Genomic DNA, 13,193 nt, shown 5'->3' on the forward strand with positions numbered 1-13,193 from the left:
AAAGTACCAGTAAAAGTAATTATGTAGGTGGTTATGAAAAGCAGTATAAATACATCTTTTGTGTTTTCTTCTGTTAACTGATTTAAAAGACAGTAGCATTAATTGCATTGGGCTCACCCAGGTAATCCAGGATGATTACCTTAATTTAAGGTCGTGTTATTAGTAACATTAATTCCATCTGTCATAACTACTCAGCTCCACCTTTTAGCATGAAAGTATTCATAGACAATACATAAAGGAATGGATATGGCTTGTTCCAGCAAAACTTTATTTGCAAAAACGGGAGTGGGCTAGATTTGGTCCATGTATCATAGCTTGCCAACCCTTCTTCAATAGACAGTTTCTCAATTTTTCTCTTAAATTTTAAAAGATAAGATTATAAAAGCAGTAATTATAATACCATATTGGTAGTTATATAATATATATAGATAGAATAGATGACAATAATAGCACAAAGAAAAGGAAAGGGAATGAGTTATATGGGAATAAAGTTGCTGTATTTTACTGGAATTGAATTAGCATTCATCTGAAGTAGACTGATAAATTAGGGTGCTTATTTAGTGATTAAGCAAGCTAAAAATATGATAGCTTAAAAATAAGGGAATTAACATACACAAAGTATGTTTAATTTTTAAAAAATAAAGAAAGAACACAATGGCCAGGCTTGGCTGGTTAACACCCATATTCCCAGCATTTTGGGAGGCCAACTAGGGAGGACCATTTGAGCCCAGGAGTTCAAGACCAGCCTGGGCAACATGACGAGACCTCATCTCTACAAAAAAGTAAAAATAAAAACACTAGCTATGCATAGTGCCACATGCCTGTGGTCCCAGCTACTTAGGCAGCTGAGGTGGGAGGATCACTTGGAACCCAGGAGGTCAAGGCTGCAATGAGCCATATTCAGGCCACTGTACCCCAGTGTGGGTGACAGAGTAAAACCCTATCTCACAAAAAAAAAAAAGGAAAGGAAAAGAAAACACATGAGACATGTATAAAACAAATAATAAAATGTCAGATATAAATCTATTCATTGTAATAATAACATTAAAATGACAGAGATATTTTAAAGTACCTACTGGAATGACTGAATTTCAAAATATTGACAATACCAACTGATAGCAAAGATTGTAGATAAAAGAAATATCTCTCAAACTCCTAGTTGAAATATAAGTTATTGCAACAATTTTTAAAACCTTTTGGGCATTACCTACTAAAAATTAAAATGTGCATACCCTATGATCAGTAATTTAAATCTTTGATATATAACCAACAGAAATGTTTGCACTTATGCATTAAGATAAACTTCCAGGAATATATAGAGAGCAGTATTATTCATAGTAGCCCCAAAGTGGAAATAACACAGGTGGGTGAGTGATGAATAAGTTGAGGTGTATTACTTTATTCAAATTTGACATGGTGATTAAAAGCAACTATACCTGCACTTAACATCATGGATGGATCTTACAAATAAAATGTTGAGTATAAAAACTCAAAAGAATGCATACTTGTAAAAAATCCATTCATATGAAGTTTGAAACCAGGTAAAACTAAAGCTAACCTATAGTGTTTAGGGATGAAGCTTAGTTGATGAAACTAGAAAAAAAAATTGACAGGATCGATGACCTTATCTAAAAGTCAAAATGACCATTACCTTGAAGGGAAGGAATAGGTAATAGTTGAGAAATGTCATGAGAGGCTAGGGTGCTGGCATCTATTAAGATTTATGTTCAAGAAGACTATGGTTATTTTTATTATAAAAGTTTGAAGGTACACCAAAAGACACAAGTGATCCAACAGAAATTAACAAAGTAGGTTGAAGGCTGGGCATGGTGGCTCACACCTGTAATCGTAACACTTTGGGAGTCTGAAGCAGGAGGATCACTTGAGGCCAGGAGTTCAAGATCAGCTTGGTCAACATGGTGAAACCCCGTCTCTACTAAAAATACAAAAAAATTAGCCAGGCATGGTGGCACAGGCCTGTAATCCTAACTACTCAGGTGGCTGGGGCATGAGAATCGCTTGAGTCTGAACCTGAAAGAGAGGCGGTTGCAGTGAGCCAAGATCGCACCACTGCACTCCAGCCTGGGCGACATGACCTTGAAAACAGAACAAGGCCTTGAAAAAAAAAAAAAACCCAAGGAAGGAAGGAAGGTAGGAAGGAAAAAGAGAGAGAGAGAAAGAAAGAAGAAAGGGAGGAAGGGAGGGAGGGAGGAAGGAAGGAAGGAAGGAAGGAAGGAAGGAAGGAAGGAAGGAAAGAAAGAGAAAGAAAGAAAGAAAAGAAAGAGAGAGAGAGAGAGAAAGAAAGGGAAAGAAAGAAGGAACGAAGGAAGGAAGGAAGGAAAGAAAGAGAAAGAAAGAAAAGAAAGAAAGAAAGAAAGAGAAAGAAGAAAGGGAGGAAGGGAAGAAAGAAAGAGAAAGAAAGGAAGAAAGAAAGAAGGTTGAAATAGGAATGGGACAGAAATAGGATACTTTAAGATTTCACTCTATAAATATCAGTATTACCTGTATTTTTTAAGAAAAAGATCTATTTATTAGTTGTGCAATTTTAAGAAAAATGATATGATTTGTAAGAGGTTACTTTTTTTCTAGTTTCGAAGACAAAATGATCTTACATCTGTTACTGAGGAAGCTGACAGCACTCCTTAAAAACCCTAGAAATGTGAGAATTTTGCTGTTGCTGATGCCTGGTGAGGGTCCTAATGATATCTCTGTATAACAAAGCAGTTACGAAGCCTACAGACTTTGTGCAAAATAAAATACAAACAAGGTGAATTTTTCTCCTCATTCAAAAATGTCTCTGCTTATATTTTTCTAGGCTGCAAGGGAAAGCTTTTCCCTATTTAAATATGAGATTATTACAGGATGAATGTGTTATCTAGGTACGCTGAATAGCTGTCAACTCTCCATAATAAAGCTTTTGTAAGAGACTGTAAAAAAGATTCATTATTATCTCTAGAATGAAGGCTATAAAGACTTGGGCCATGATGCCGTATAATTCACAGGAAAACTTTAAATACTTACGTCCATACAAGTAGAAAGCACATTTTACAGTCTGAGTTCTTCTACTTTAACTAGCTTCTACCAAAGTATGAATCAAAAGGCCTCTAATTCGTATTTCCTTCATTGTTCTTTGACTTCTCTTCTCCTTATTTAAAGTTCCTTTCTGCCCTGAACATATCTGCTATCTTTCTTATCTTTCTTTCCCCTTGCTTCTTTCTTCTTATCATTGTTTGGATCACCTGTTCAACTGCTTTTCAAAGCAGACAGACTGTTTGTCCACAATAAGGAGAATTTTCTAGAAATCGGTTCTGAATTCAATTCACCCTCTCTTCTAATATGGAATATTACTTCAGAAAGATGTTTCACTAATTGTTATCTAACACTGTAAACTAAGGTTACTTGATTCTAAGAATTTCAGCACTTATCTCATTTTTTTTCAGATTGTCTACTGTATGCCAATGAATAATATATTAAGCTCTGGAGTATCAACAATTAATAAGGTACCTGATGACAAGGAGACTTTATTTTAGGGGAGGAAACAAACAGCTACCAAATTAAGACTATGTATGACATATAAACAGACTATAAAAAAGTAGAAATAAGACAGAAGAAATAATCCTTCAGATGTGAAATAAGAGGAATAAAGCTTTATGAAAGACCCCTGAGCAGGGGATTAGTAGTTTACCAAACAGGAAGGTAGGAAGACATTTTGAATAGAAGACTTTAGGTTATTAGAAATGTGGGAGAGATCACAGCTAAAATAAATATATTAAAATTTAATGACAGGGAGGAGGAAGTCAAGAGTGAAAGCTGGAGAGATGGGGGGAGGCCAGATAATAAAGAAGTCAAATCATCAAAGAGTTAATACTAAAGTATTGAACTAAATCTTGTAGACAGTAGGAGGCCATTGGAAAGTAGTTCAACAGGAAAATTATAGGCTTGGATTTACATTGAAAAAAGTATGAAATATGGGAAAATGCATTAGAAAGTATAAATTTGATTAAAGCAACTGGATTGTGGGAGGGAAAAATGGATAATTATTGTAGTGATTCAGAGAAGCAATGAAAAGTGGTAAGTTTTAGCCTGACTGGCTGATTAAACATGAAGTGTGAAGGAATCTAAAATAATCCCCTAGTTTCTGGATTAGATAAAACCTACAGTGATATAAAGCATATAAGACATAACAGAATTGGATAAAATGATAAATTCTATTAGGATAAGTTGAGTTTGAGATAACTAGAGAACATCAAAGTAGAGACGTCAATTAAACAGTTGAAAATACAAATCTGGAGACAGAGGAAAGATCAGCTATAAATTGATTGATTTTGATGGTAATTAAAAATATTGAGGGGTGATGTCACCACGATGGCAGACTAGAAAGTAACCTAATCATATCTCCCAGAACAACAACAATTCTGTACCCATTCCAAGTCAAAAGTCTCTCTGCAGGAGCCTCGGGATTCAGGTAGCAGTTTGTCAAATACCCAGTGGAGCCCAAGACCCAGGAGAATCATTTTTAGAGTGCAGACCAACACCCGAGTGGCTGATTTGCCAAGATTTCTTGTAGATTCAAGCCCAGTAATGTCCTAGTCCTTGAAGGGGCTTGTTTAAAGTCTCATTTGGCTTTGAGCTTACAACCAAAACCATCTGCCAAGGGTTCCAGAAGGAATCATGCACACCAATGTCTTGGTGGAAAGGCTTGTCTGCCTGCTGACATTGAACTTGGCAGGGACCCTGAAAAGTGCACTGTGGCTCTGCTTCCGCCTTCCTGAGCTGAGATCCCAGCTCAGAGCTACTCACACAAGAACCCCAAAGGGAGACTCAGTCATCTCTTGTAACCCGGAAATCTGAGCCTCCGTGATGGGCTTGCCAACCTCTGTCCCACAGCATATCCCAAGGGGGTCCACTCTCAGCTCCAGTGCCTCTCACTGCAGTTGAGAAACTATCCCATCTGTGCTGAGATCTGCTGGGAAATGAGTACCTGTCTGGGCCAACAAGATGGGCTTTCCATCCTACATCACACAGGAGATCCCAAAGGAGCCCAGTCTCAGCTCCAGTCCCTTCTGCTGCAGTCAAGGAACTATCCCATTTTTGCAGGGTCCTCCTGTGAGACATGTGCCCTCTGAGCCAACAAGACTGGGCTCTATAACCTTTATCCCACAGCAGATCCTGAGGGGGCCCAATCTCAGCTCTGGCCCCTCTCACTGCAGTTGAGGAACTATCCTATCTGTGCAGGAACTTGCTGGGTGGCATGTACCCCTCTACACTGAGATTGACCTCCTCATCCTCTGTCTCACCGAAAATCCCAAGTGGGCCCAATCTCATTTCAAAACTCTCCTGCTACAGTAAGGTAGCTATACCAGCACGCCAGCCTCTGTTTCACAGCAGATCTTGAAGGGGACCAATCTCAGCTCTGGCCCTTCCTGTAGCAGTCAAGAAACTAGCCCACTTGTGCAGGAATCTGCTGGATGATGCATGCTTATCTGAACTGACATGGGCCCACTAGCTTCCTTCTCACAGCAGCTCCCAAAAGGGCCCAGGCCTTTTGCTACTCTTGCTGCACTTGGGGACACAGCCCACCTGTACAGAGACTTGCTAGGAGGTATGCGCCTATCTGGGCCACTGGGACAGTCATTCAGCATTTTCACACAACCCCAGTACCCTTCTTGAGTCTTTCCCAGGTCCATCTGGGTCAGAAAGCTGTGTCAACCTTGAAGCCTTCAAGAGGTTCACAGTAAGCGTGGGCTTAGGGTGTCTTATAATGCTGAGACAGCTGCAGTGGTCACAGGCTCTGGGAAAACAACAGTAAGTCAGCTTAGAATCCCTGGAAATCCCTCTAAAGGACAGGCATAAACAAAGCCAGTCTGTGAAGAATGACATAAATACCTAATCCCTCAATGCATGGATATTGTCACACTTCCACAAGCATCAATAACATTTAGGGAAATATGACCTCAACAAATGGACAAAATAAGGCACCAGAGACCAAACTTAAAATGATGGAGATGTGTGATCTCTCATACAAAGAATTCAAAAAAGCTGCTGTAGGGAAGCTCAATGAACTTTAAGGAACATAGAGAATCCATTTAGAAATTTATCATAAAAATTTTAAGAGAGATTGAAATAAGTAAAATCAAACAGAAATCCTGAAGGTATAAAATACAATGAATGAAATGAAAAATGCAATAGTGAGCATAAACAGCAGAAGTGATCAAACAGTATAATCAGTGAGCTCAAAGACAGATTATTTGAAAATATACAGTCAGAGGAGAAAAAAGAATGAAAAAGAATAAAGAAAGCTTACAGGACCTATGAGACAACATTAAAGGAGAACATATTCAGGTTATTGGAGTTAAAGAGGGAATTGAAAAAGACAAAGGGGTAGAAAGCTTATTCAAATAAACAATAACATAAACTTTCTAAACCTGAAGAAAGATATAAATATCCAGGTGCAGAAAGGTTAAAGGTCATCAATCAGATTCAACACAAATAGGAACACCCCAAGACATACAAAAACACTAAAAGGTAAAAGACAAAAGAGAGGATTCAAAAAGCAGCAAGAGAAAAGAAAGAAAATATAAGGGAGATCCAATACACGTGGCAGCAGCAGACTTCTTAGCAGAAATTTTACAGGCCAGGAGGGAGTAAAACAATATATCCAGAGTGCTAAAGAAAATGCCAGACAAGAACACTGTGCCCAACAAAGCTATCCTTCAGAAACGAAGGAGAAAGAAAAAGCTTTAACAGACAAACAAAAGCTGAGGAAACATATTGTTACTAGACCTGTCCAACAAGAAGTGCTAATGGAAGTTCTTCAAACCCAAAGAATAGAATGCTAAGGTGACTGTTACACTGTTATTGTGATTGTGGTGTTTAAACCATTTATATCTTTAGTAAGAAGACTAAAAGACAAAACTATTAAAAATAAGAATATTTTAAACTATAAAAAATAAAAATATTGCCTATTTTAAATAGGCAATATTTATCACAGAAATTTTAAGAGAGATTAACATAATTAAAATCAAACAGAAATCCTGAAGGTATAAAATACAACTATTTTAAACCAGCATTATTTTTTACACAGTAAATTGTGACTTCAAAAATTCAAAATGTGGGGAGAGAAGGAAGTTAATGTGTACAGGGTTGTTTTTTTCTTCGTGTTGTGTGCAATCAGTTCAGTTGGTGTCAGTTTTAAACAACTTGCTATGGCTATAAGATGCTTTATATAAGTGTCATGGAAACCACAGAGTAAAAACCTATCATTGATATCCTAAAAATTAAAAGCAATGAATTAAAACATGCTACCAGAGAAAACCACTTACATACAAAGGAAAACAGTATGAAAGGAAGAGAAAAGTTACACAACAACTATAAAACAAGAAGCAAAATGGCAGTAGTAAGGACTTACCTATCAATAATAACACTGTTATTAAGTAAATTAAATTATCCAATTAAAAGACAAAGAGTGGCTGCATGAATTAAAAACAGAACCCAACTATATGTTGCATATAAGAAATTCACTTCACTTATAAAGATGCACGCAGATTGAAAGTGAAGGGATGGAAAAAGATATCCCATGCAAAGGCAAACCAAACATGAACAGGAGTAGCTATGCTTAGATAATATAAAATAGAATTTAAGTCAAAAATTATGAAAACACATGAAAAACACATGAAAACACATGAAAAACACATGAAAACACATGAAAAAATGCTCACCACCACTGGCCATCAGAGAAATGCAAATCAAAATCACAATGAGATACCATCTCACACCAGTTAGAATGGCAATCATTAAAAAGTCAGGAAACAACAGGTGCTGGAGAGGATGTGAAGAAACAGGAACACTTTTACACTGTTGGTGGGACTGTAAACTAGTTCAACCATTGTAGAAGTCAGTGTAGCGATTCCTCAGGGATCTAGAACTAGAAATACCATTTGACCCAGCCATCCCATTACTGGGTATATACCCAAAGGACTATAAATCATGCTGCTATAAAGACACATGCACACACATGTTTATTGCGGCACTATTCACAATAGCAAAGACTTGGAACCAAGCCAAATGTCCAACAACGATAGACTGGATTAAGAAAATGTGGCACATATACACCATGGAATACTATGCAGCCATAAAAAATGATGAGTTCATGTCCTCTGTAGGGACATGGATGAAATTGGAAATCATCATTCTCAGTAAACTATCGCAAGGACAAAAAACCAAACACCACATGTTCTCACTCATAGGTGGGAATTGAACAATGAGAACACATGGACACAGGAAGGGGAACATCACACTCTGGGGACTGTTGCAGGGTGGGGGGAGGGGAGAGGGATAGCATTAGGAGATATACCTAATGCTAAATGACGAGATAATGGGTGCAACACACCAGCATGGCACATGTATACATATGTAACTAACCTGCACATTGTGCACATGTACCCTAAAACTTAAAGTATAATAATAATAAAATAAAAAATAAAATAAAAAATAAAAAAATTATACAAAAAGGCAAAAAGGCCATTGTATAACTGATAAAGGGGTCACTTCAACAATAGGAGATAACAATAGTAAATATGTATGCACCCAACACCAGAGCACCCAAATATATCAGCAAATATTAACAGATTTGAAATGAGAGATATACTATAATACAATAATAGTAAGGGACTTCAACAACACACTTTTGGCGGTGGACAGATCATCCATGCAGAGTATCAACAAAGAAATATTGTAGTTAAACTACACATGAATTGGACCTAACAGACATTTAGAGAACATTCTACCCAACTGCTGCAGAATACACATTCTTCTCATCAGCAAATGGAATAACCTCCAGGATAGACCATATTTTAGCAACAAGATAAGTCTCAACAAATTCAAAAAAGTAAAAATTGTATCAGGTGTCTTTTCCGACCACAATGGAATAAAACTAGAAATCAAGAACAAGTGGAACTTGGGAAACTGTACAAATACATGAAAATTAAACAATATATCCTCAAACAACCAATGGGTCAAGGAAGAAATTAAGAAGGAATTTTAAATACTTTTGAAACAAATGAAAATGGAAACAAAACACACCAGCATCTATGGGATACAGAAAAAGTGTACTAAGAGGGAAGCTTATACGAATAAATAGCTACATTAAATAAATTTCAAATAAGCAACCTAACAGTGCACCTCAAGAAACTATAAAAGCAAGAATAAACCACCCTGAAATTAGTAGAAAGACATTTTTAAAAGATCAGAGCAGAAATAAGTGAAATTGAGACCAAAAAACAATACAAAAGGTCAGCAAAATGAAAAGCTGAATTTTGAAAAGATAAAACAAAATTGGCAAACCTTTAGTTAGAATAAAAAGGAGAATAAAAAAGAGAAGCCCCAAATGAATAAAATTGGAGAAGAAAAAGGAAACATTACAACTGAAACCAAAGAAATACAAAGGATCATTAGAGACTATTATGAGCAACTATGTGCCAATAACTTGGATAATCTAGAAGAAATGGATAAATTTCTGGACACATACAACCTACCAAGATTGAACTATGAAGAAATAGAAAATCTGAAGATACCAATAATGAGTAACAAGATCAAAGCAGTTATAAGCAGTCTCCCATCAAAGAAAAGCCCAGGATCTGACAGATTCACTGTTAAAGTCTACCAAACATTGGAAGAAGAACTAATATCAACTCTACTCAAATTTTAAATTTCAAAAAATTAAAGAGGAGAGAATAGTATTCAACTCATTTATAAGGCTAGAATTACTCTGATACCAAAACCAAACAAGAACACAACAAAAACTACAGGCCAATATCCCTAATGAACATAGATGCAAAAATCCTCAACAAAATACTAGCAATCTGAACAACATACTAAGAGAGATTATTTATCATGATCTATTGGAATTAAACCTAGAGATGCAAAAATGGTTCAACATGTACAAATCAGTAAATGTGATCAATCATATCAACAGAATAAAGGACAAAAACTATATGATCATTTCAATACAGGCTTAAAAAACATTCAATAAAATTCAACATCCCTTCATGATAAAAACCCTCAACAAACTGGTATAGAAGGAACATACCTGCACATGATAAAGGACACATATGACAAGCCCACAGCTAATCTCATACTGAACAAAGAAAAACTGAAAGCCTTCCCACTGAGATCTGTAACAAGGCAAGGATGCCCATTTTCACCACTTGTATTCAAAATAGTACTGGAATTGCTAGCCAGAGCAATTAGGCAAGAGAAAGAAATAAAGGGCACCCAGAACGGAAAGGAAGAAGTCAAATTATCTTTTTTTCCAGATGACATGATCCTATATTTAGAAAAATATAAATACTCCATGAAAAAACTCACAGGACTGATGAATTCAGTAAAATTGCAGGATATAAAATCAACACATACAAAAAATCAATAGTGTTTCTACATGCAAACAGCAATCAATCCAAAAAATAAATCAAGAAAGTGATCCCGAGATCTTTCCAAGATGGCCAAATAGGAACAGCTTCAGTCTACAGCTCCCAGCATGAGCGATGCAGAAGATGGGTGATTTCTGCATTTCCAACTGAGGTACTGGGTTCATCTCACCGGGACTTGTTGGACAGTAGGTGCGGCCCATGGAGTGTGAGCCGAAGCAGGGCAGGTCATCGCCTCACCTGGGAAGTGCAAGGGGTCAGGGAATTCCCTTTCCTAGCCAAGAGAAGCCATGACAGACTGTACCTGGAAAATTGGGACACTCCTGCCCTAATACTGCGGTTTTCCAACAGTCATAACAAACAGCACACCAGGAGATTATATCCCGCTTCTGGCTTGGCAGGTCCCATGCCCATGAAACCTTGCTCACTGCTAGCACAGCAGTCCGAGATTGAACTGACAGGCGGCAGCGAGGCTGGGGGAGGGGCATCTGCCATTGCTGAGGCTTGACTAGGTAAACAAAGCAACCTGGAAGCTCGAACTGGGTGGAGCCCACTGCAGCTCAATGAGGCCTGCCTGCCTCTGTAGACTCCACTTCTGGGGGAAGGGCATAGCTGAACAAAAGGCAGCAGAAACTTCTGCAGACTTAAATGTCCCTGTCTGACAGCTTTGAAGAGAGCAGTGGTTCTCCAAGAATGGAGTTTGACATCTGAGAACAGATAGACTGCCTCCTCAAGTGGGTCCCTGACCCCCAAGTAGCCTAACTGGGAGACACCTCCCAGTAGGGGCCGACTGGCACCTCATACAGTGGGGTGCCCTCTGAGATGAAGCTTCCAGAGGAAAGATCAGGCAGCAATATTTGCTGTTCTGCAACGTTTGCTGTTCTGCAGCCTCTGCTGGTGATACCCAGGCAAACAGGATCTGGAGTGGACCTCCAGTAAACTCCAACAGACCTGCAGCTGAGGGTCCTGACTGTTAAAAGGAAAACTAACAAACAGAAAGGAATAACATCAACAAAAAGGACATCCACACCAAAATCCCATCTGTAGGTCACCATCATCAAAGACCAAAGGTAGGTAAAACCAAAAAGATAGGGAGAAACCAGAGCAGAAAAGCTGAAAATTCTAAAAATCAAAGCGCCTCTTCTCTTCCAAAGGATCACAGCTCCTTGCCAGCAACAGAACAAAGCTGGATGGAGAACGACTTCGACAAGTTGACAGAAGTAGGCTTCAGAAGATCAATAATAATAAACTTCTCTGAGCTAAAGGAGGATGTTCAAACCCATCGCAAGGAAGCTAAAAACCTTGAAAAAAGATTAGACGAATGGCTAACTAGAATAAACAGTGTAGAGAAGACCTTAAATGACCTGATGGAGCTGAAAACCATGGCACGAGAATTACCTAGCCAATTTGTTCAAGTGGAAGAGAGGGTATCAGTGATTGAAGATCAAATTAATGAAATGAAGTGAGAAGAGAAGTTGAGAGAAAAAAGAGTAAAAAGAAACAAACAAAGCCTCCAAGAAATATGGGACTGTGTGAAAAGACCAAATCTACGTTTGACTGGTATATCTGAAAGTGATGGGGAGAATGGAACCAAATTGGAAAACACTCTTCAGGATATTATCTGGGAGAACGTCCACAACCAAGCAAGGCAGGCCAACATCCAAATTCAGGAAATACAGAGAACGCCACAAAGATATTCCTCAAGAAGAGCAACCCCAAGACACATAATTGTCAAATTCACCAAGGCTGAAATGAAGGAAAAAATGTTAAGGGCAGCCAGAGAGAAAGGTCAGGTTACCCACAAAGGGAAGCCCATCAGACTAAGAGTGGATCTCTCGGCAGAAACTCTACAAGCCAGAAGAGAGTGGGGACCAATATTTAACATTCTTAAAGAAACGAATTTTCAACCCAGAATTTCATATCCAGCCAAACTAGGCTTCATAAGTGAAGGAGAAATAAAAGCCTTTACAGACAAGCAAATGCTGAGAGATTTTGTCACCACCAGGCCTGCCTTACAAGAGGTCCTGAAGGAAGCACTAACCATGGAAAGGAACAACTGGTACCAGCCACTGTGAAAACATGCCAAATTGTAAAGACCATGGATGATAGGAAGAAACTGCATCAACTAACGAGCATAATAACCAGCTAACATCATAATGACAGGGTCAAATTCATACATAACAATATTAACCTTAAATGCAAATGGGATAAATGGCCCAATTAAGAGATGCACACTGGCAAATTGGATAGAGTCAAGACCCATCAATGTGCTGTATTCAGGAAACCCATCTCATGTGCAGAGACATATAGAGGCTCAAAATAAAAGGATGGAGGAAGATCTACCAAGCAAATGGGAAACAAAAAAAGCAGGGATTGCAATCCTAGTCTCTGATAAAACAGACTTTAAACCAACAAAGATCAAAAGAGATAAAGAAAGCCATTACATAATGGTAAAGGGATCAATTCAACAAGAAGAGCTAACTATCCTAAATACATATGCACCCAATACAGGAGCACCCAGATTCATAAAGCAAGTCCTTGGAGACCTACAAAGAGACTTTGACTCCCACACAATAATAATGGGAGACTTTAACACCCCACTGTCAACATTAGACATAACAACGAGACAGAAAGTTAACAAGGATATCCAGGAATTGAATACAGCTGTGCACCAAGTGGACCTAATAGACATCTACCAAACTCTCCACCCTAAATCAACAGAATATACATTTTTCTCAGCATCACATGGAACTTATTCCAAAGTTGACC

The 13,193-nt window shown here is 38.1% G+C and overlaps 1 protein-coding gene and 1 long non-coding RNA gene across 7 annotated transcripts in view; one reads left to right on the forward strand and one right to left on the reverse strand.

Moving 5' to 3' along the window:
• The window catches only part of LOC107967096 (uncharacterized), an 88,871-nt gene that overhangs the window by 52,965 nt on the left and 22,713 nt on the right, over positions 1 to 13,193 (reverse strand). The window lies entirely within an intron of this gene.
• Positions 1 to 13,193, forward strand: part of MS4A13 (membrane spanning 4-domains A13) — a 38,925-nt gene that overhangs the window by 17,847 nt on the left and 7,885 nt on the right. For 3 of the 4 annotated variants that reach the window (XM_001140323.6, XM_009460431.4, XM_016920967.3), the window contains one exon: positions 2,590 to 2,792. In XM_001140323.6, the coding sequence (XP_001140323.1) occupies positions 2,590 to 2,646 (57 nt within the window). In that variant the 3' untranslated portion in view covers positions 2,647 to 2,792. Of the gene's footprint in view, positions 1 to 2,589; positions 2,793 to 3,440; positions 3,501 to 13,193 lie in introns of those variants that run through there. The other variant, XR_010147552.1, reaches the window with a different exon arrangement.

The sequence above is a fragment of the Pan troglodytes genome, chromosome 9 (genome assembly GCF_028858775.2).
Source record: "Pan troglodytes isolate AG18354 chromosome 9, NHGRI_mPanTro3-v2.0_pri, whole genome shotgun sequence".
Taxonomy (NCBI): Eukaryota; Metazoa; Chordata; class Mammalia; order Primates; family Hominidae; genus Pan; species Pan troglodytes.